The sequence below is a fragment of the Nicotiana tabacum genome, chromosome 21 (genome assembly GCF_000715075.1).
Source record: "Nicotiana tabacum cultivar K326 chromosome 21, ASM71507v2, whole genome shotgun sequence".
Taxonomy (NCBI): domain Eukaryota; kingdom Viridiplantae; phylum Streptophyta; class Magnoliopsida; order Solanales; family Solanaceae; genus Nicotiana; species Nicotiana tabacum.
Window position 1 is genome coordinate 72,311,135 of NC_134100.1, and position 24,470 is coordinate 72,335,604.

At 39.5% G+C, this 24,470-nt stretch overlaps 1 protein-coding gene across 1 annotated transcript; it reads right to left on the reverse strand.

Moving 5' to 3' along the window:
• Window positions 1-8,089: 8,089 nt before the first annotated feature.
• On the reverse strand, window positions 8,090-24,422 carry LOC107766780 (protein trichome birefringence-like 41). The gene is made up of 5 exons (XM_016585626.2): window positions 23,896-24,422; window positions 10,932-11,103; window positions 9,769-9,944; window positions 9,512-9,670; window positions 8,090-8,634 (listed from the first exon to the last, which is right to left on the reverse strand). Exons 1-5 carry the CDS (start codon window positions 24,147-24,149, stop codon window positions 8,340-8,342), a joined length of 1,056 nt encoding a protein of 351 aa, XP_016441112.1. The 5' UTR covers window positions 24,150-24,422; the 3' UTR covers window positions 8,090-8,339.
• Window positions 24,423-24,470: the final 48 nt, after the last annotated feature.

Genomic DNA, 24,470 nt, shown 5'->3' on the forward strand with positions numbered 1-24,470 from the left:
TATATGAGATTACATGGACTTAATCTCTCTTTGGTTTATTGGTGAAGGCACATAATTTGCGAAAGATGCTCAGGAACGAACAAAAACTTAAGCGTGAGATGGTGATAATTGGCAAAAAGTCATTATTTTTAGGTGTCTTTGTGTCCCAAGTTTATGTGATTTGCTAAAGACTGCATGAATATTAGATGAGTTTACACTCATTATGTGTTTTTCTTGTGTAGGAAAAATTAGAACGATAATGAAAGAAAATAAGGCGATTTGGTGCGAAACAAGACATGAGGAAACGAGAAAAGAAAATTGAAGTTAGCGTGTCCAAAGCTTTGTGTTGCAAGAGCAGTGGACGAGGAAAAGGGGGTTGGCAGGTTTGCAAAAAAATAAACTAAGGGCAATGGACAATGGACACGTGGGATTACGAACTCAATAGGATTAATAAATCGATCATAACCCCTGAAATCTTCATCTCCATTGATTAAACCTTAATCACAATCACTTGCATTTTTGTTAGCTAAGTTAATTACTTGCTTAATTTCAGTAATAGTAGTTTTAATGAAAATCATCACTCTTTGATCACCTTGAACAGATAATTTATTCTAGTTTACTTAGTTAATAATTAATCTAAATCTCTATGGGTTCTGCATTCGACTTTCGAGTACTATATTAATGGTGGACTATGTATACGTGTGTGTGCTTTGGAAACCAATAATACAAGCTCCCAATATACAGTTTTGGCATATAAATTTGGGATCTTTACACAAATAGCCGGCCATATTTATTGTTTACTTTTTCTAGCCATATACATAGATTATACATTTTTTATACACATATAATATATAAATTATGCGTACATTATACCTTCACCGGTTATTTTTAGTTTAAGTAGTTAGATAGACGGATATTTGGGTTAATTCTTCTATAAATTTTGGACTGGTACACTACATGTCTACATGATTTTTTTTTATTATTATGATCAGAAGAATATTGAGTTTCTTGAGGGTACTATGACCACCATGCTCAGGTGCTTACATAAATTCCATTGAGGAATACTATGGCAGTTTCCATTTATCCCAAACTTGGCAAGTACATGTGAGCCACCCATTATGAGCCACCCATTATGACTAACCCAAGTCCTCTGATTACTAGTTCATGTTAGTCCCGCCAATATTGTTGTATTTGTAAATAATAATTTTGGGAAATATAAGTTATCGTAATGAAACAGTAATTAATTCGAGCACACTGAATTCACAGTGTTTCCTTAAGGAATTGAATCCCCTCCTAGTACCCAAGGTTATGGATTATTTCCTCCCAGGATAGAACGAATCACACACTGGTGTAGCGATACTTCAAACCTCAGTGTTTGAGCGAACACAAAGTTCGGTAGCAAATCACACTTACAGTTGCTTTGTTTGAAGTTAAAACAATGTAGAACAAAGGAGTAGAAACTCAAAAAATCGTATGAAAATGCTGAGAGGAAGGAGTGCAATGTATAGCCAAAGTTAAGCGTTTTCAGTTTGGTGTCTTTCTTCAACAGCTGTTGCACATATTTATAGCAGTCAGCATTGAAGATGAACGACCCTCCACCCTCCATGGTGGAGCATGCACTAGCTTGTTTGTGGAGCAAGCACTTGGCTATGGTGGGAAGAGCATTAGGCGGCTGCTATTGCAGCTGGTAGTCAATACACGGATTGGAACATATCAGTTATAAATGCGGATAATCTTACGTTAATATTTACTATTAACAAATAAATTTGGTCCAAAAAATTAATCAATCGATCGATCATTTGACCAAATCCAAATCCAAATCCGAAGCCGAAGCCGAAGCCAAGCCGAGCAGAGCGAGCGACGACGACGGCGCGAGGCTTGCTTTCTTCTTAACTCTTTAAGAGCTACAAGAAGAGCAATTATATATATACCCACCAAAAATCTTTTTCTCTTCCAATATGGGACAATGTCTCATTGTCAAGAGGGGAAAACTTAAAATTTTACTCAAAAATTTCATTTTCCCTCCATTTCTCATTCACCCTCATTTTAAGACTATTTCATCTTAAATAATAAAAATCTCAACAATCCCCCACATGAATGAGGAATGGCTATATCATGGAAGTATGCATGGAAAAACTGTGTGATTTGCAAGCAAGGATTAATCGCATCTGGATAAGTAGGTTTCCCTTTGAACTTTCCGTAGTGAACTTATGTCGGATATACTCGGTCAATCGGTAGATTTGATATCTTTGAACCGTCGATCTTTGGTGTATACCTAGACAACCATAAGTCACACAATTAATCCTTAACTGTCTTTGGTTCTCATTGTTGTGTTCGTTTCAGCCATGAACACCGCCTGGTTTCATAAGTGCATAGAGAACTGGCCTTACAAAGTTTTCCTTGAAGTGGCTAACACTTCACACTTACATAGGTGATTCCTAAACGTGTCATCTTATAGATACACTATTTGAAATACCCCGTATCAAATTTAGAAATCATTAAAAAGCCTTAATGCTTTATCCTTGATACTGAACATTGTCTCATCACGAGAACGGACTAAAATTTTATTTGACAATGTTGAACCGTCAATAATGACTTTGTTTGATCTCCTTGAACCTAGATCTTGGGATCTCCAGTCTTCTAGGTAGAGTTACCGCCACAATGACTTGTTCTCGGCCATAGCCCCATTCCCCTTGATGATTTCTCAACTACCTCTCTAGTTAGGCCTTTTGTAAGTAGATCCGACACATTATCACTTGACTTTACATAGTCAATCGTGATAATTCCTCTAGAGAGTAATTGCCTAACGGTTTTATGTCTTCGTCATATATGACGAGATTTACCGTTATACATAACGCTCCCAGCCCTTCCAATTGCCGCTTGACTATCACAATGTATGCATATTGGTGCCAACGGTTTGGGCCAAAATGGAATGTCTTCCAAGAAATTCCGGAGCCATTCAGCTTCTTCACCGGCTTTATCTAAGGCTATGAATTCAGCCTCCATTGTAGAGCGGGCAATACATGTTTGTTTGGACGACTTTCAAGATACCGCTCCTCCACCAATAGTGAATACATATCCACTCGTGGACTTAGAATCAGTTGAACCGGTGATCCAATTTGCATCACAGTATCCCTCAATCACCGTAGGGAATTTACTGTAGTGCAAGTCAAAGTTCTCGGTATGTTCTAAATATCCCAAAACTCATTTCATTGCCATCCAATGAGATTGGCCTGGATTGCTCGTATATCGACTCAGTTTACTTATAGCACAAGCTATATCTGGTCGTGTACAATTCATGATATATATTAAGCATCCCAACACACGAGCATAATACAATTGTGATATGCTTTGGCCTTTATCCGTTGCTAATGCAAGATTCACGTCAATTGGAGTCTTTGCAACTTTAAAGCTCAAGTGCTTGAATTTTTCAAGTACTGTCTTAATATAATGAGATTGTGACAATGCCAGACCTTGAGGAGTCTTATGGATCTTAATTCCCAGAATTAAATCAACAACTCCCAAGTCTTTCATATCAAACTTGCTATTGAGCATACGCTTAGTAGCATTTATGTTGGCAGTGTCATTACTCATTATCAGCATATCATCCACATATAGGCAAACAATGACTATGTGATTTGGAACATTTTTAATGTACACACATTTATCACATTCATTTATCTTAAAACCATTTGACAACATTGTTTGGTCAAATTTCGCATGCCATTGTTTGGGTGCTTGTTTTAGTCCGTAAAGAGACTTAACAAGTCTACATACCTTCTTTTCTTTACCTGAAACCACAAACCCTTCAGGTTGTTCCATGTAAATTTCTTCCTCCAACTCTCCATTTAAGAAGGCCGTCTTAACATCCATTTGATGAATTTCAAGACCATACACTGCAGCTAATGCTACTAACATCCGTATGGACGTAATTCTTGTAACTGGAGAGTACGTATCAAAGTAGTCTAGACCTTCTCGTTGTCTATACCCTTTGACTACGAGTCTTGCCTTGAATTTATCAATAGTGCCATCATCTTTGATTTTTCTCTTAAAAATCCATTTAGAACCCAAAGGTTTATTTCCAGGAGGAAGATCAACCAATTCCCATGTATGGTTGTTCAATATGGATTCTATTTCACTACTGACTGCCTCTTTCCAAAACAATAATTCCGAAGAAGTCATAGCTTCTTTAAATGTTTGAGGCTCATTCTCCAATAAGGAAGTCATAAAATCTGGTCCAAATGAAGTAGAAGTTCTTTGACGTTTACTACGTCTTGGATCCTCCTGATTACATGTACTTTCTTTTGTTTCTTCCCGAGGTCATTTAGATCCTTCACCAAACGACTCACATTCCTTTTTATACGGATATATATTTTCAAAGAACTCAGCATTATCTGATTCTATAACTATATTATTATGAATGTCGGGATTTTCTGATTTATGAACCAGAAATCGATATGCTTTACTATTTGTTGCATATCCTATGAAAATACAATCAACGGTTTTCGGTCATATCTTTACCCTTTTGGGTTTAGGAACTTGCACTTTTGCCAAACACCCCCACACTTTAAAATAATTCAAGTTGGGCTTCCTTCCTTTCCATTTTTCATATGGAATGGATTGTGTTTTGCTATGGGGCACTCGATTTAATATTCGATTAGCCGTAAGAATGGCTTCCCCCCACAAGTTCTGTGGCAAACCAGAACTTATCAACAACGCGTTCATCATCTCCTTTAATGTGCGATTCATTCTTTCCGCAATCCCATTAGATTGGGGCGTGTAAGGGGCTGTTGTTTGATGAATAATTCCATATTCTAAATATATTTCTTCAAAAAGAGATTCATATTCACCACCCCTATCACTTCTTATCATTTTTACTTTCTTGTTAAGTTGCGTTTCAACTTCATTTTTGTATTGCCTGAATGCGTCTATTCCTTCATCTTTACTATTCAGTAAGTAAATATAGCAATATCGAGTACCATCGTCAATAAAAGTTATGAAATACTTCTTTCCACCGCGAGATGGTATTGACTTCATGTCACAAATATCTGTGTGAATTAAGTCTAAAGGATTTGAATTCCTTTCAACTGACTTATAAGGATGTTTAACATACTTTGATTCCACACATGTTTGACATTTTAATTTTTCGCATTCAAACTTAGGCAGTACTTCCAAGTTAATTATTTTTCGCAAGGTTTTATAATTGACATGACCCAAACGTACATGCCATAAATCATTTGACTCAAGTAAGTAAGAAGAAGCTGAAATATTATTATTGTTTTCCACAACCATTACATTCAGATTGAAAAGGCCCTCGGTGAGGTAACCTTTTCCTACAAATATTTCATTCTTACTTATGACAACCTTGTCGGACACAAAAACGCACTTAAAACCGTGCTTAACAAGAAGTCCAGTAGAGACTAAATTCTTTCTTATTTCGGGAACATGAAGGACATTGTTCAAAGTCATGACCTTGCCAGAAGTCATTTTCAGAAATATCTTCCCATATCCTTCAACTTTTGTTGTTGAAGCATTTTCCATATAAACTGTCTCTCCGGGTCCAGCAGGAGCATAAGTAGCAAAAGCTTCTCTAACTGCACAAACATGGCGAGTGGCTCCAGAATCAAACCACCACTGTTTCGGATTTCCCACCAAGTTATATTCAGAAAGCATGGCACACAAGTTATCAACATCATCATGCTTTACTACCATGTTTGCTTGACCCCTTTTCTTGTCTTTCTTCGGAGCATGACACTCCGTAGATTTGTGTCCGATTTTTCCACAGTTGTAGCAGTTTCTACTGAACCGCTTCTTGCTTGGGTTGTATTTCGGAACAGAACCATTCTTCCTCTTTTTATTATCTTTAACAATATTTGCTCCCATTATTGTTGAATTTTCACGGCCTCTCCTTTCAGCAGCTTTATTGTCCTCTTCGATTCTCAACCGAATAATGAGATCTTCAAGGGACATTTTCTTTCGTTTGTGTTTCAAATAATTTTTGAATTTCTTCCACAACGGAGGCAACTTCTCAATCATTGTTGCCACTTGGAATGCTTTATTGATGACAAGACCTTCAGCAAGTAGATCATGAATAATCACTTATAATTCCTGGACTTGGGTAATAACAGACTTGCTATCTACCATTTTGTAGTCCAAAAATTTTGCGGCAACGAATTTCTTCATCCCGGCATCTTCAGTTTTATATTTCTTTTCAAGCGCATTCCACAATTCTTTTAATGTCTCCACGCCACTGTATACATTATACAGATTATCATCCAGTCCGCTAAGAATATAATTCTTGCATAAAAAATCAGAATGCTTCCACTCTTCAATCACGACAAAGCGTTCATTCTCTGGAGTTTTATCTGGCAGATCAGGAACATCTTCCTTGATGAACTTTTGTAGACATAACGTAGTTAAGTAGAAGAACATCTTCTGCTGCCAGCGCTTGAAATTAATCCCGGAAAATTTTTCGGGTTTTTCTGCCGGAGCCAACGCCGGTGTTCGGCTTGTCGATGCGTTGGTAGTCACCGTCGGAACAGCTTGGTTTTCGCTTTCAGTCGTCATTTTTTCTGTAAAAGAATAACACAAACAAACGTTTTCAAACTGGAGTAAAAATTACATAGATTTTAATCTCCAACAAAAGGCCACGAAGGCTTTACTCTCCAAAACGGGAGTACACAAAACCACAAAGGTTTTAGTTTGCAGAATAATAAGAATAACACAAATACAGAAATAAATATTAAATTCCTTAAGATTGTTAGTCCCGCCAATATTGCTGTATTTGTAAATAATAATTCTGGAAAATATAAGTTATCATAATGAAACAGTAATTAATTCGAGCCCACTGAATTCACAATGTTTCCTTAAGGAATTTAATCCCCTCATAGTACCCAAGGTTATGGATTATTTCCTTCCAGGATAGAACGAATCACACACTGGTGTAGCGGTACTTCAAACCCCAGTGTTTCAGTGAACACAAAGTTCGGTAGCAAATCACACTTACAGTTGCTTTGTTTGAAGTTAAAACAATGCAGAACAAAGGAGTAGAAACTCAAAAAATCGTATGAAAATACTGAGAGGAAGGAGTGCAATGTATAGCCAAAGTTGAGCGTTTTCAATTTGGTGTCTTTCTTCAACAGTTGCTGCACATATTTATAGCAGTCAGCTTTGAAGATGAACGACCCTCCACCCTCCATGGTGGAGCATGCACTAGCTTGTTTGTGGAGCAAGCACTTGGCCATGGTGGGAAGAGCATTAGGCGGCTGCTATTGCAGCTGGTGGTCAATACACGGATTGAAACATATCCGTTACAAATGCGGATAATCTTACGTTAATATTTACTATTAACAAATAAATTTGGTCCAAAAAATTAATCAATCAATCATTTGACCAAAGCCGAAGCCGAGCAGAGCGAGCGAGCGACGACGGCGCGAGGCTTGCTTTCTTCTTAACTCTTTAAGAGCTACAAGAAGAGCAATTATATATATACCCACCAAAAATCTTTTCCTCTTTCAATATGGGACAATGTCTCATTGTCAAGAGGGGAAAACTTAAAATTTTACTCAAAATTTTTATTTTCCCTCCATTTCCCATTCACCCTCATTTTAAGACTATTTCATCTGAAATAACAAAACCTCAACGGTTCAACAAGTGAAAGGTCTTTTAATTAATGTAATGTCGCATGAGAACTCGTTTATTCAGAATACAATGATTGATATTTTTGGTGCTGTTGAAAATATAGACAACATATTTGTGGACCATAAGGATAATTATCAAGATGATGCAGTCACCAAAAACATATTCAACAAGTCACGTTAAAATCTCAATCTTGATTTTTTTTTGGACAATATGGATGCATATATGATGATAAATATAGAGAAGAGTGTTCAACAGATTATCAATGAGGCTCAAAATCAATTAAATCTTGATCCTCTAGTATCTTTCAAAATATGGCTCCGATGGAAGACCAAGAAGTAGATATGATTTTCAATTATATTAAGAAAAATCATACTAACCACAACAGCATAATTTAATTGTCATAAACAATTTAATAGGATTTTCACCTTTCACTCAAATTGTATTTCTTGCAATAAGTCCTGCTCTAGTCTCCATTGGCAAATTGTTCGTTCTCTTTTCTATTTGAACAATAACATCAACCATCTTTTGGTGTTAAAAAAAAAGATTAATGACTGTATTTGTTCTACAGATAGCACCACAGAAACATGCTAAGAAATTGTTGTAATAATCTCAACATTTCGCAGCGTATCCTCTGTTAATGACCAGTTCTTCTCTTATCAGTTGTATGTGACAACTGAAGTATTTGAACAATTAATGAGAGAAAAATACTGAATATTCAATTAAGAAATAAGGTTATAGAATATTTGGTTCCAAGTATCAGGGACTCCAGCTAGACACCAATGGCTGCAATCCATTCCTGTTCTTCCACCCAGCCCATAAATTGAAGGATGCCCATCTTTACGCAATAGGCAAAGGTTTGTGACATCAAGTAATGTCACTGGCTTCTCAATTGTGCTTAATACATTCTTCAGCACTGTCAATGCCGGTGGCAAGCCTCCTGGATATGTCGAACCACTTACCGGTTGCCTCTGCCCTAAGCAAGTTTTCACGCCAGGTTGATTCCAATCGGTACCACTGTTTTCAATAAGAAAAAAAAAATAGTGAGAATGATCAAGTAGCAATTTCATTTGTTGCATGACTAATGAATTAGATAGCTCATCTTTGACATTTATACCATAGAACAATCGTAGGGAAAATTAGGGGTAATGTCAAGGATTATCTTCCAACTTTCAAGTTATTTTACTAAAGTCGTGAACTAATTTTTGTCGGAAAATTAACTCAACTATGTCAACATATCACATAGTAAAATAGAAAATGCTGAAAATTGCTAAATTGATCAGTCCCAGAAACACAACTATATCATCACTTCCGTAACGTACTTACATAATCCACTTGATACTACTTCAAAAAATAAATAAAAAACATTTTCGGGCCCACTTAAAAAAACAAAAAATACTCATGATCTACCACATGGTGAAAGGCAATCGGGTGTTAGGTCAGAAATGCGTTGATTCTTTCCTTTTTTTCCTTCTAAAATGGTGCTTGTGACATGGCTATACTTACATGTCAATTTTATACAACTGGCAGCCTATTTGTGTAATTTGGGATCAGATTTTATATTTTTGTCGTTTTTATTTCTATGATTTATCAACATAGTTAAGTTACTTTTCCATGACAAAAAATAATTTTATGACTTTGATGCAATAAATTTAAAATTAGATGTGTCATAAGCCTATTGATTCACCAGTTTGCTAACCTACTTGTCTGCTACCCGCTCTGTAATCAGAATAGGACTTGGGACTTAAAATCACCCGCTTTTACATATAAATTACTACCTCGATCTTGTAGAAAACCGGAGAAGGATGAATTAAATCTTGATAACTTAATCCGAGTAAGATTAGACCAAATCATGCTAAACTTTAATTGGTCAAACTCACTCTGTAGCACTTACTTGTAATGTGACGGGGAAATCCCTTGAAAGAAAACCATAGTTTTTTCAGGATCAATGTTGGTGTCAATCCACTTGGCCCATGTATACAGGGCTCTCTCAAAAGCAACCACACGGTCCATGTCTCTATAGTATTGGCCTCCTATTTCAATAAAATCCCATCTGCAAAACAAAAGTGACAGAAATAAAGGCTGTGAAGTTTTTTATTTGAATTGTGTTGTGCTAAAATAGCAATAAGCAAAAGTAGTAAGAGAGCTAACGGCTGAGTGGCTCCTCTGCGGTTCCACCAATGCCAAGTGTTGAAGATAAGCATGTCAATTCCTTTCCACAACTTGCCACCTTCAATTGAGTCTAGTTTTAAGATTCTGCCATTTTCTTCCCTCACAACGTCCACCAAATACACACTCCGGTCCAACATCACGTCAATTCCAAAATCCTGAAAACACAATATGTTTATTACTTAACAATTTAAGTTTAATTTGAAGTAGAAAATGGAAGAAAAGAAAGTCCATACCACGGTAGATGCACCAGAAAAACGGGTGCGGTTGCACAAGAGGATGTTTTGATCAGTCAAATTATTTATGTACTGATGCATAATCTTTAAATAGGCCAAATATATAGGCGCCTCAAACTTGTCTACATATTTTATTTAGGAACCTTATTATCTAATGATTTGACATATTGAACACCTTATGGTAATTGAAAATGTGCTGATTAAATATCTCACTGACAATTTCTCGACAAAAGAAGGTGCGTGATTTTCAAACACAGTGACATGGCAAATAAGCCAATCACAAGTGACGTTACAAAGTTAAATTTGATTGGACGTTGGCACTTGTAGCATGTGTTGAAGGTTCATATTTGCTCCAACCCTTGCTTAATGTTTAATCGAGGAATACATCTTCTATTAGCTAAGATACGTCGACTTCCACCAAAACAGCCAAATCCTTCCCTATTAGAAGGTGAACTTATAGCCTGTTTGATTATTTTTTTTATTTTTTTTGACAAAAGTATATTTTTTTTCGGTCAAAAGTATTTTTTTTTTCTAAAGTTAAAATGTTTGGCTAAACTTTCAGAAGAAAAAAGAATTTTTGAATAGAAATAGAAATTGTTTTTAAGAAGCTGAAAAATATAATTTCTTCTAAAAGTAGGACTTTTTAAAAGCTTAGTCAAACACTAATTGTTGATCAGAAGTATTTTTCAAATTGATTGGTCAAATTTCTCGTCAAAAGTACTTTTATGCAAAAAAAAATTGTGACATGTGAAGGATAACACTAAAACAGACAAAGTGGCAGCGCAATCTTGTAACCTGAAATTTCGTTTCCTTTCCTACTAGTATTATTTTCCTTAGTTGCCTCATAATGTTGCGTGAACGTATTAAGGAGCAAATGTCTATACAGGGAAAATGATAAAGAAACATTACCAAGAAAGTGAATATAGAGACATCGCCAACTCTAGTTGTGTTGTAATTGGTCTTAGGAACTGATGTGTAAAGAAGGCATATGAGTGATTGCCACTGGTTTCTGCTGAGAGAATCTCCCACGAACATGATACTTTTCCCTTTGAATTTCTGCAAGAATGACCGTCCATCAAACCTGCATATATTTGACACAACAACAAAAAAATATCAGATAAGTCTTTCGATTAACCCACTAGTAATCGATAATTTGAAAAGACGAGAATATAATGTAAGGGTTTGCAACAAAATTATCTTACTCCACCTATTGTCCTAAATTTTCGGATTGAATATTAGACTACCCCAGCGACTAGAGCATAGATGCATTTAATTTTGTATGCGGTCGAAACCTATTAAGTCAGTCGTACGGACTGATCGAAATAACAATACTTCGATCAAAAGGTATCTACGTAAGGTCAGGTCGAGGTCCGAAGAAAGGGCTTCAGGATTCGAGCTGCAAGTCCAATCAAGGATCAGTTCGGTATCATTATCGGGCCCATGACCAAATCGAACCACGAGGCAAAAGGTTGTCGGAGATGCACAGACCGACCAACACCCACCCCGAATATCAAGACTCCGAGTCAGGATCGAGCTCGAGTCAAGGCCGATGGCTCGACCCGATATCGATTTCGAGTCAGTATCGAAGCTCACAGACAAGGCCGTTATAGCCGTACTAAGGGAGAGAATCCTGGCGGAAATTAGGGAAAAGACAATACATCATGGGCTCTCCACTACGTATTTTTTATTGTATATAAAGTAGGAACTCTCTACTATAAGGATGGGATGGATTGTAAGCAGAGGCACATATTGTAACAAAAGATTTTTTCTCATATTGAAAGATATCCCCTTTTGTTTATTTCACTTTATCTTATTCGTTCTTCTTGCTCACTATTCTCATTCTCATAGTCAAGAATACACGTATTTCTATTTCTCTATACGATTTGTATCAAATTATATCACATATCCTTAGAACCATATACAAATTTAACTCTATCCAATTTTTCGGGTAAACAGTTTGGCGCCCACCGTGGGGCTAAGGATAACAGTGGTTATTTGATACGAATCTAAAAAAATACGTCATTGTGTTTTGTGCTTGTTTCCGAAAATATCTTGGATTTCGGATTAACAACGACTAACTACCAATCAAATGGCTTCACCAATCGACAACGAAGCCGGTCTTCAAGATGAGAACAATAACTTGACACCCAGTACCGAAAGACCACTTGTAAATGCCGTTGGAGCTCGAATCGGAGTGCCGATAAATATCAATTCGCATATAGCTATTGAGGCGAACCTACATGCCGAACCCGAAAATAACATTCATGGTGGCACTCGGTCTGCAGTTTGAGATACCTATAATGTCGAGGAAAACGGCGTTAGCTTGCGCATGATTTTCGAAATGTTACAAGCCTAGCAAATAGCGATAGCTTAGTTGCAGAGCCAAACTCATGTACAAAATAGGCCGGAGCCCAATCCGCTTCGAGAAATCACCCACAGAACGGAGCCAGCCATAGTGAAGTCAAACGAGCAAGAATCGGGGACTACTCCCAAAATTACTAAATTGCTCGAGGAACTCACAAAATGAGTCGAAGCCAATGATAAAAAAGTAGAAATATATAATTTCAGGGTCGATCAGATCCTGGGAGCTCTGCCAATGATAAAAGGGTTGGATTCGAAAACAAATCGTACAAAAGCCTTTTCCCTCGAGTGCAGCCCCAAAACCAATCCCCAAAAAATTCCGTATGCCCGAAATTCCCAAATAAAATAGTACGACCGATCCCAACGAACACGTCACCTCTTACACGTGTGCCATCAAGGGTAACGATTAGGAAGACGATGAGATCGAATCTGTATTATTGAAAAAATTTGGAGAGACCCTCTCGAAGGGAGCGATGATTTGGTATCATAATTTGCCACCAAATTCCATTGATTTTTTTGCCATGTTAGCGGATTCGTTTGTAAAGGCACATGCTAGTGCCATAAAGGTCACAGCAAGGAAATCGGACCTCTTCAAAGTAAAACAAAGGGGTAGTAAAATGCTGAGGGAGTTCGTATCCCGATTTCAAATGGAACGTATGGAATTGCCACCGGTCACAGATGACTGGGTCGTCCAATCTTTCACCCAAGGGTTGAACGAGCAAAGTTCAATAGCATCACGTCGACTGAAATAAAATTTGATCGAGTATCCAGCAATAACTTGGGCGAATGTACACAACCGATATCAGTCAAAAATTAGGGTCGAAGGCGACCAGTTGGGAGCTCATTCCGGATCCATGCATCAGAACAGGACAGCTATTAAAAACCAGAGGGACATCGAAAGAAAGCAAAGGTCGAACAGAAACCGTTATCAATCGTACGTCGCAGATCGAATGAACAACGGTTCAGCGCGCAATTCCCGGAACAATCAAAGGAGTGATCGAAGACAAAATTCTTGGGGGCTTATGAGCAAGAGTGGCTTCGATAAATATGCCGATCCTATAGAGGCACCTCGGCTATCTGACTACAATTTCAGCGTCAATGCATTGGGCATTGTAATGGCGATCAGAAGAATCAAAGATACTAGGTGGCCCAGACCCATGCAAACCGACCCTTCCCAAAGGAAACCGAATTCGATGTGCAAGTATCATGGTACGCATGGCCATAGGACCAAGGATTGCAGACAATTAAGAAAAGAGGTATCCTGCCTATTCGATGAGGGCCACCTTCGAGAGTTCCTCAGTGACCGAGCCAAGAATCACTTCTGAGAAAGGGACGCCAAGAAAAATGATAAACAAGAGGAACATCTGCATAACATTCATATGATCATCGGTGGGGTTGATACTCCACAGGGACCCGTGCTCAAATACGGAAAGATACCGGCTACAGGGGAAAAACAAACTCGAGGTTATGTACCCGAGGGCACTTTATCATTCGGAATTGAAGAAGCCAAGGGCATCTCTCAACCTCACAATGACGCTCTGGTAATTTCTATCATATTAAATAAAGCTCAAGTTAAGCGTGTTTTAGTGGATCCAGGTAGCTCTGCGAATATCATCCGATCTCGGGTAGTAGAGCAGCTCGGTTTGCAGAATCAAGTCGTGCCCGCAAGCTCGGGTCTTGAACGGCTTCAATATGGCCAGTAAAACGACTAAAGGGGAGATTACTCTACCAGTGAATGTAGCTGGAACCATCCAAAATACCAAATTCCACGTAATTGAAGGAGATATGAGGTACAATGCCCTACTCAGAAGGCCTTGGATCCACAATATGAAGGCAGTGCCTTCGACCCTCCACCAAGTAATGAAATTCCCTACGTCGGATGGCATGAAAACAGTATATGGGGAGCAACATGCTGCGAAGGAAATATTTGCGGTCGATGAGGTAACACTGATACCAACGCTATCGGGCTCGGAAATATCGAGCACTAAAGATAGACGAGAAACCAAATAGCAATCACAGCCACCAGTCTCGACCGAACCAGTGGAACAGGAAATAGAGGATGACGAGGAAAAGTTTCTGACACCTTGAGCTTTCATCGTCCCCGACGACTCCGACGCCACCAAATCTACGATCGAAGAACTGGAGCAGGTTATATTAATCGAATATCTGCCCGAGAGAAAGGTATACCTAGGAACGGGGTTGACCCCCGAACTCAGGGAAAAACTTATTCTATTTCTTATCGATAACATAGATTGTTTTGCTTGGTCCCATTTAGACATAGCAGGGATCCCACCGTCGATAGCAACGCACCAGCTGAGCTTGGACCCTAGGTTCAAACCGGTGAAGCAAAAAAGAAAACCTCAGTCCGAGGTAAAACACGCATTTGTAAAGGATGAGGTAACTAAACTTCTCAAAATAGGGTCAATTCGGGAAGTAAAATATCCTGAGTGGTTAGCCAACGTAGTTGTAGTCCCTAAAAAGGAGAACAAACTTAGAATCTGTGTAGATTATAAAGATCTAAACAAAGCATGCTCCAAAAATTCTTTTCCACTGCCTAGCATCGATCGCATGATCGATGCCACAGCCGGCCACGAGATCCTTATTTTTCTCGACCCCTACTCCGGGTACAATCAAATTCGAATGAACCCGGAGGACCAGGAAAAGACTTCATTTATCACCAAGTATGGAACCTATTGCTATAATGTAATGCCATTCAGGCTAAAAAACGCAGGAGCTACTTACCAACGCCTAGTGAATAAAATGTTCGAAGAACAAATAGGTAAGTCGATGGAAGTTTACATTGGTGACATGCTAGTTAAGTCCCTGCGCGCAGAGGACCATTTGACTCATTTGCAAGAAACGTTCAAGATCTTAAGGAAATACAACATGAAACTCAACCCCGAGAAATGTGCTTTCGGGGTTGGATTGGGCAAGTTCCTTGGTTTCATGGTATCGAATCGAGGAATCGAGATCAACCCCGACAAAATTAAGGCCATAGAAGACATCACCGTCGTGGATAGCGTGAAAGCAGTGCAAAGGCTAACCAGGCGGATAGCTGCCTTAGGTCGATTCATTTCGAGGTCATCAGATCGAAGCCACAAATTCTTCTCTCTACTCAAAAGGAAGAATGATTTCGCGTGGACCCAGGAATGCCAACAGGCACTAGAACAATTAAAGCGGTACCTATCGAGCCCACCACTACTTCACACTCCGAGGACAGATGAGAAGCTGTACTTATACTTGGCGGTATCAAAAATCATGCTAAGTAGCGTCCTAATTCGAGAAGAGCAAGGTACACAGTTTTCTGTTTATTATGTAAGTCGGACCTTAGGAGAAGCAGAGACTAGATACCCTCACTTAGAGAAATTAGCACTTGCACTAATAAGCACCTCTAGAAAGTTAAGACCATACTTTCAATGTCACCCTATATGCGTTTTAACCACTTACCCACTTCGTAATAGTTTGCTCAAGTCCGATTTATCGAGTCAATTGGCCAAATGGGTCGTCGAACTCAGTGGGTACGATATCGAATATCAACCTCGTACGACCATCAAGTTCCAAATTTTAGCGGACTTCGTGGCCGATTTCACGCCAACCCTCATACCCGAAGTTGAAAAGGAACTCTTGTTAAAATCGGGTACGTCGTCGGGGGTTTGGACACTCTACACAGATGGTGCTTCAAATGTGAAGGGGTTCGGGCTTGGCATCGTACTGAAACCTCCCACAGGTGGCATTATTAGGCAATCCATCAAAACCACTAGATTAACTAACAATGAGGCCGAGTATGAGGCCATGATTGCAGGTCTCGAGCTAGCTAAAATCCTGGGAGCAAAAGTCATTGAAGCCAAATATGACTCTTTACTAATGGTGAACCAAGTAAACAAAACTTTCGAGGTTCGAGAAGATAGGATGCAAAGGTATTTGGACAAATTACAGGTAACTCTACACCGTTTCAAAGAATGGACCCTACAACATGTGCCTCGAGAACAAAACTATGAGGCTGACGCACTCGCAAATTTAGGGTCGTCGATCGAGGAAGATAAGATCAACTCGGGGACTGTCGTTCAACTCTCGAGATCTGTAATCAAGAAGGGGCATGCCGAAATAAATTCCACGAGCTTAACCTGGGATTGGAGGAACAAGTATATTGAATACTTAAAGAACGGAAAACTCCCATCGAACCCTAAAGAATCGAGGGTTCTATGAACCAAGGCTGCTCGATTCACGCTGGTTAAAGATGGAACATTATACAGAAGGACGTTCGACGGACCAATGGCGGTATGTTTGGGACTAGGAGACACCGATTATGTTATACGAGAGGTCCATGAAGGTACTTGTGGAAACCACTCCGACGCCAAACTATTAATTCGCAAAATCATCAGAGCAGAGTACAACTGGGATAGCATGGAGAAAGACACTAAGGAGTTCGTTCGAAAATGTGATAAATGTCAAAGGTTTGCACCGATGATTCATCAACCCGGAGAGCAGCTTCATTCGGTCATTTCTCCATGGCCATTTATGAAATGGGGAATGGATATCGTCAGCCCTCTACCATCGGTCCCAGGTAAAGCTAAATTCATTTTTTTATGACTGACTATTTCTCTAAATGGGTTGAAGCACAGGCGTTTGAAAAAGTGAGAGAAAAAGAGGTTATAGATTTCATCTGGGACCACATCGTGTGTCGATTGGGATACCAACAGAAATAACATGCGACAATGGTAAATAATTTATCGACGGTAAAGTGACAAAATTCTTCAAAGACCAAAAAATAAAAAGAATATTGTCAACACCATATCATCCTAGCGGGAACAGACAGGCCAAATCAACGAACAAGACTATCATCCAAAACCTGAATAAAAGGTTGAGCGAAGCCAAAGGGAAGTGGAGAGAAATTATGCCTGAAGTCCTATGGGCATACCGAACAACATCGAAGTCCAGTACTGGAGCAACTCCGTTTTTCTTAGTATATGGCTCTGAAGCCTTAATTCCAGTCAAAGTCGGAGAACCCAGCGCAAGGTTCCGACATACATCGGAAGAGTCGAACCACGAGGCTATGAATACTAGCCTCGAATTATTAGATGAAAAACGAGAAATGGCACTAGTCTGAATGGCTGCACAAAAATAATGAATCGAAAGGTACTAAAATAGAATAACCAAACTCCGCCATTTCGAGGCCGGGGACTTGGTCCTAAGGAAGGTCACCATCAACACTCGAGATCCTAATGAAGGGAAGCTCGGCCCGAATTGGGAAGGACCTTATCACGTCCTCGATATAGTCGGAAAAGGGTCTTATAAACTTGGAACAATGGATGGAAAACTGTTACCAAACAACTGGAACATATCACTCCTCAAACGATATTATTGTTAAGGTATGATTTTCTCCTTTCTATCATCTATATTCATATTCGGCACTAACTCATTGAAGGAATTCGACAAAAGATATCAAGACCTCTGGTTTTAAAGCACGCATTGTACTCTTTTTTTCCTTAGTTCGGCTTTTATCCCAAATGGGTTTTTTCGGCAAGGTTTTTAACGAGGCAACAATTATGTGCTACCTGAAGGCAATTCAATAGTATCCGAGGCTTCTTCATAATAAACCCCGAATACTAGGGGGCTACCATCAAATAAATCAAGTTCAACACAAGAAAGTTATTTCATATCAAATTCATGTCGGGCAGGATCTCGATAGAGAAAAGTGTAAGGGCCAAATAGTCAAAACGAACCATGCCCATGTAGTTTTGCTCGAACTCTGGCACAAGATACAAACATATGTATAATGACTTATAAAGAAAAACTTCTTCTTCTCAGATATCTCTTACTTTGAAAAGATCTTCCTACTTCATGATTCAAACAGGCCTAAGGGCCAACCACCATTAAAAGGCCTACGGGCTACGATATTTTGAGTTCGAGTTCGAAGCAATCACTCACTCAATCATTAAGCCTAAGGGCTATCTTACATCGAGTTTGAGCGAACCGCTCACCCGATCATAAAAAGCCTACGGGCTAAGATACTTTGAGTTCGAGTTCGAAGCAAACACTCACTCAATCATTAAGCCTAAGGGCTATCTTACATTGAGTTCGAGCGAACCGCTCACCCGATCATAAAAAGCCTACGGACTAAGATACTTTGAGTTCGAGTTCGAGGCAAACACTCACTCAATCATTAAGCCTAAGGGCTATCTTATATTGAGTTCGAGCGAACCGCTCACCCGATCATAAAAAGCCTACGGGCTAAGATACTTTGAGTTCGAGTTCGAAGCAAACATTCACTCAATCATTAAGCCTAAGGGCTATCTTACATCGAGTTTGAGCGAACCGCTCACCCGATCATAAAAAGCCTACGGGCTAAGATACTTTGAGTTTGAGTTCGAAGCAAACACTCACTCAATCATTAAGCCTAAGGGCTATCTTACATCGAGTTCGAGCGAACCACTCACTCGATCATAAAAGGCTTGCGGGCTAAGATACATCGAGTTCGAGTTTGAAGCAATCACTCACTCAATCATTAAGCCTAAGGGCTATCTTACTTCAAGCTAAAAATAATCACTCACACAATTATTAAGCTTAGGGACTAACACAGCGAGAGTTTGAGGCTCTATTCTCGCTTAGAACAGACCAAAAGGGTTCCATTACTCCAAAATTTAAGATAACTCGTTCGAGCAATAACAAAATCTTCACAAAAGCAAAAACACGTTCGAGCATGAAAATGAGAAGACATTCAAAAGAAGCTCTATTATTAACAAAAGGGGGTATGTACAAAGAGACCGGTCAAAAGTTTGCAAAAGAGAAACTAAGTCCTAACTGCAGCCGGTGTCAATGTCTCCTTCGGGAGCTGATTCTTCTTCAGGCTTTTCATCGGACCCACCCCGACTACCTTCTTCATCATCATCATCGTCGTCAAAAAAGACAAGCTGCCTGGCTTTAGCTTCGAGCGCCTTAGCTCGGGCGATCTCCTCGAAAAGTTCAAAACCTTGAGTGTGGATTTCCTCGAGGGTTTCCCTCCGAGATTGGCACTTTGCCAAGTCAGTAACTCGTTGCTCCCGATTAGAAGCCTCTCTTAACTGCATTTGAGCAGCCTCGTCATCGGCCCGATACACAATAATAGACTTGTCCGCCATGACTTTTGACGACTCGATCTTTACCTTGGCCTCAGCAAGCCCCTGTCTCAAGCTCCTCGATCCTCCTGGCCTGGGCCGAACTTTTTTACTTGACACCCCGAAGTTGAACATCGGTCGATAATAGTTTGGCCAAGATGGTTTCTTTTTCTATAGCTAGGCTGTCCATAGTCGCCTTCCACCGATCACACTCAGCCTTGATCTGATCGACTTCTCCCCGAAGCAGCCCGATCTTCTCAACCTTTTGTTGAAGCTGAGATAACGAAGGGTTAGCTTCCACAAATGGGTCGAATCCATACTCTAAAAGAACGATGCTCGCCTGTTTATTTAGTTTGGCCTCTTCTTCACGAGCCTTGGCCAAATCTGCTCGGAGGTCCTTTATAACCTCTTCCTTTTGGCCACAAAGAAGTTTCAGAGCATCTCTCTCCCCCGAGACCTTTTAAAGCTCGGCCTCACACTGGCTGAGATCGGCTCGAAACTTGCTAAGGGCCTACACAAAAGGGGAAAATCCAAGTCAGGTTTAGAAAAGATCGAAGAAACCAAGTGCAGTAAAATCATTACCCGAGAAATGAAATGTTGGGCCTCTTCTAGGAGAATAGAAGCGTCATTAATATCGGAGGCATCATCGACTCCAGCAAAGAAATCCCGAAAAGGGTCCCCTACACTAGAGCCTCCGCCCATATCGGGGGTCTTCAATTCTCGAGCTTCACTTAGCGCCTCCTCGAAAAAGGTCGGAAGAGAAGGCAAGTGGCCCACTGTCATGGTCCCGAGCAAATTGCTCGGGACGCGTTGATCGACCCTCGAGCTATCAGAACCGACCCCGTCCGATGTAGCTGTCATCGGCTCGGAAGGTCTGACGACGTCGAGTGCCAAAGCTTCTTCCTCTTCTTACTCTTCTTCTTCATCTCTCAGTCGTTGGACCGAGTCCATCGTAAGAGCGTTTACCCTTTTCTTCACACTTCAAGTTTTGGGTTTAGGGTCCTCGGACTGAGAGGCAGTTTTCCGTTTTCTATCTTTCCCCGATTTCGGAACCAGGGACTTGGTTCCTTCCTCACCACTTGAAGGCCTCAAAACGGCATCCTTAGTCACACCTGCATGAAAGGAAGTCAGTAACGAATGGAGCACGAAAAACATTTCAAAAAACATGAGAAGTGACCCTTACCGTGATTCTTGGCCACCCACCTACCTTTCGCCAAATCACGCCAAGCGCGTTCGGCATAAGAGGAAGTCGAGGCTAACTTCCGAACCCAATCCTCGAGGTCGGGTACCGTTTGTGGCATCCAAGGGGCAGTTGTAAATCGGAGGAAGAAATCATATAGAATCATAGAAAGGTACGAAAAGCAACGTCTTATGAAAATTGCTTACGGTCGAAATTCCATTCCTCAGGGAACGACATCTTCTCTTCCGGGATAAGGTCACGGGTCCTCACCCGAATATAACGGCCCATCCAACCCCGATCCTTGTCTTTGTCGATGCTCGACATTAAAGCTTTCGATGCCCGATGATGGAGCCTGATTAGTCCTCGAAAGATTTGAGGCCGATACAATCGTATGAGGTGCTTTAGGGTGAAATCTAGCTCCCCGGCCTTGTTGGAGTAGAAGCGAAGTAAGATTACTATACGCCATAGAGAAGGATGAATTTGACCGAGGGTGACCTGATATCTTCTGCAAAAATCGATAATCACAGAATCGACGGGACCCAACGTGAAGGGGTAAGTGTAAACACTTAAAAAACCCTCCACGTGAGTGATGATGCTTTCTTCGGGAGAAGGAATTTGCAGCACAACCTCGAGACCCCAATTACAGTCCTTCCTCACGGCCTCGAGATGGCCCTCTGTTATCGAGCACATATACATCGACACATGCTCACATCGGCCCGGAACCGACGAAGGATTCTCAACCTTAAAATCAGCCTTTAGAATACACGGGCCAGGAACATACTCATGGGGAAGCGATTTCGCCGGTGCCTTGTCGCCGGATGGCCGGGAAGAGGAAGCTTTATCCTTCTGCGGTATGGTTTTTGAAGTTTTTGCCATAAGGTATAAGTAAAAGAAAAGCAAAGGAAGATAAAAGGATTATGGTGTCAAACGCTGATGGAGGTGGCTCTACTAACGCTGAAATGGAGGCGGAAAGAGTAAGAAAATTTGGGGGGGTTTTGATTAGGGTAACATTTTTAAGTTTGATTTAAGACGGGCTATTTATGGGCTAAACTGAGGCAGTTCATTCTCACATAATGGCCGACATCGACTGACACGCATTAAATGCCTCGGTAAGCTGAGCCGACGGGATAACTACCTCGTACGTCATGGTCAGACTCGATACTGATGTCAATATATGTCTAATCATACCATGGGAAATCATGTCGATTCTCGTCACAACCTCTCTAAGAAACGAGGGGACTATCTGTATGCGGTCGAAACCTATTAAGTCAGTCGTACGGACTGGTCGAGATAACAATACTTCGATCGAAAGGTATTTACATAAGGTCAGGTTGAGGTCCGAAGAAAGGGCTTCGGGATTCGAACTCCAAGTCCGATCAAGGATCAGTTCGGTATCATTATCGGGTCCATGACCAAATTGAACCACGAGGCAAAAGGTTATCGGAGATGCACAGACCGACCAACACCCACCCCGAATATCAAGACTCCGAGTCAGGATCGAGCTCGAGTCAAGGCCGATGGCTCGACCCGATATCGAGTTCGAGTCAGTATCTAAGCTCACAGACAATGTCGTTACAACCGCACTAAGGGAGAGAATCCCTGGCGGGAATTAGGGAAAAGACAATACATCATGGGCTCTCCACTACGTATTTTTTATTGTATATAAAGTAGGAACTCTCTACTATAAGGATGGGATGGATTGTAAGCAGAGACACACATTGTAACAAAAGATTTTTTCTCATATTGAAAGATATCCCCTTATGTTTATTTCACTTTATTTTATTCGTTCTTCTTGCTCACTATTCTCATTCTCATAGTCAAGAATACACGTATTTCTATTTCTCTATATGATTTGTATCAAATTATATTACATATCCTTAGAACCATATATAAATTTAACTTTATCCAATTTTTCGGGTAAACAAATTTTGACAAGATTTTGTGTATTTTAGAACAGAAAAATTATGTGTCTAACCCGACTAAGATCATAAGTATTTCTACACAGTTGTCTTTTTCTAACTAAGTCAAGAATTTGCATAAGTTGGTTAAAGACAGCTCTTTACTCAAAGCTTATAGTGACAGTTCAGCAAACATAATAAAATGATTATCTTACAACTGGAAATCTGAAAAAGAAGTGAGAGGGGCCCTACAACAGGAGAAAAAAAAAGTACAGTAATGTGTTTTAATTGGTATTCCCTGTCTTTTAATGTGTTTTCTTTTTTCCTTTGTGGAAATTGTACAATTTTAGATCAAGAATGTAGTATTTACTGCAGAAAACCCTAATAATATATATGATTGAAATATATTGGAACAGAAGGTGACATTTGATTTTGGCAAACAATGAAACCGCCGTGTATATCAAATGTAGTCTCAATTATATCTCACTTAAATGTCTTAATTAATCTGTATTTTTAATTGAATTTTTTTTTAAAAAAAGAGTGATTAGTGACATCTTATTTTAAAAAAAATATATTCAATACTAAAATGACTAATATGAATTAAAAAGGAAGGGGGAAAAGGATCACTTTTTGGGGCGGAAACAGAGAAATGAAAAAGCCAATTACTGGCAACGCAAAGATTGTATTACGGCCTTCGAGATTTCCATTCAAAAATCATTATTAGGATTTAGACCTGCCACTTTTCTGTGGGGTGGTCACGGGTCACCTTACAATTTACAAACATTTATTCACATGATCACCTCCATCAATTCTTTCAATCTACCCTCAAGCCCCCCCATCACTTTCAGAAATCATTGTACATTACTCATTTTCACTCAGATTGTAATTATGTGGCATTTGGAAATAAGAATTGTGAAATTCTGGAAAAAAGTAAAAAAGAATTCAAGTAAAAATATTGAAAATTAGAGTTGTGTTCGGACATTAATACAATTTGGAGCTGTTTTATTACTCCGTAGGAGTAGAGAGGCTATATATATACTACCTCCGTTCCAGTTTATGTGAACCTATTTCCTTTTTGGTCAGTTCAAAAAAAAAATGACCACTTTCTAAATTTGGAAACAATTTTACTTAAATTTACAAACTTTAATAATCACACAAATACTCTGAGTCCCTTTTTGAATTGTTTAGGACCACAAATTTCAAAAGTCATTCATTTTTTCTTAAACTCTGTGCTCAGTCAAACAGATTAATAGGGAGTATATATCAAAAGTTATATTTATACGTATATATTAAATTTTGCACTTCCGAACTTTACCCCTAGGAAATGGAGAAAGAGTTACCTCTTTAAGGAGCAGCCATGGGGTTGCCATCTGTACTTAAGGTAATCTTGATCAGGACGGCCATTCCTTTGGCAGTTGAATTCATGTTCAATGAAAGGACATTGTGTTGAATTGTAAAGAGGATAAGTTTGATCTTCAACCCAACTTCCTTCAAAATAGTTGCAGCTCTGCTGTGGATGTGCATTTGAATGGTGAAAAAGAAGCACAAAAAGACTTATTAGCGTAAAGAAATTCCAGCCACCCTCTAAGCCCATGTTTCTTATGATGGCTACTAATCTTTGTCTTTTTAAAGAGAGAAACAGAAGCAGAATTGCTTCTTTGCTACTTCTCTGTGCTTTTGTATGTCTATTTGCTCATAAAGCACAGAGAGTAGATTGCTAAGATCTATGGGAAGATTATTAGATGGAGTCACAACTTTTCTGAAAACAAAGTAAGATGTATGAATAAGTTAAAAACTGTTAGATACGTTTCTTCACATATTTAACCATTAGATTGCCAAGATCTGATGTTTTGTTTTTTCACATATTTAACCAGAGTAGGAAATATAACAGGACAACAGAACAGAGAAGTAGATT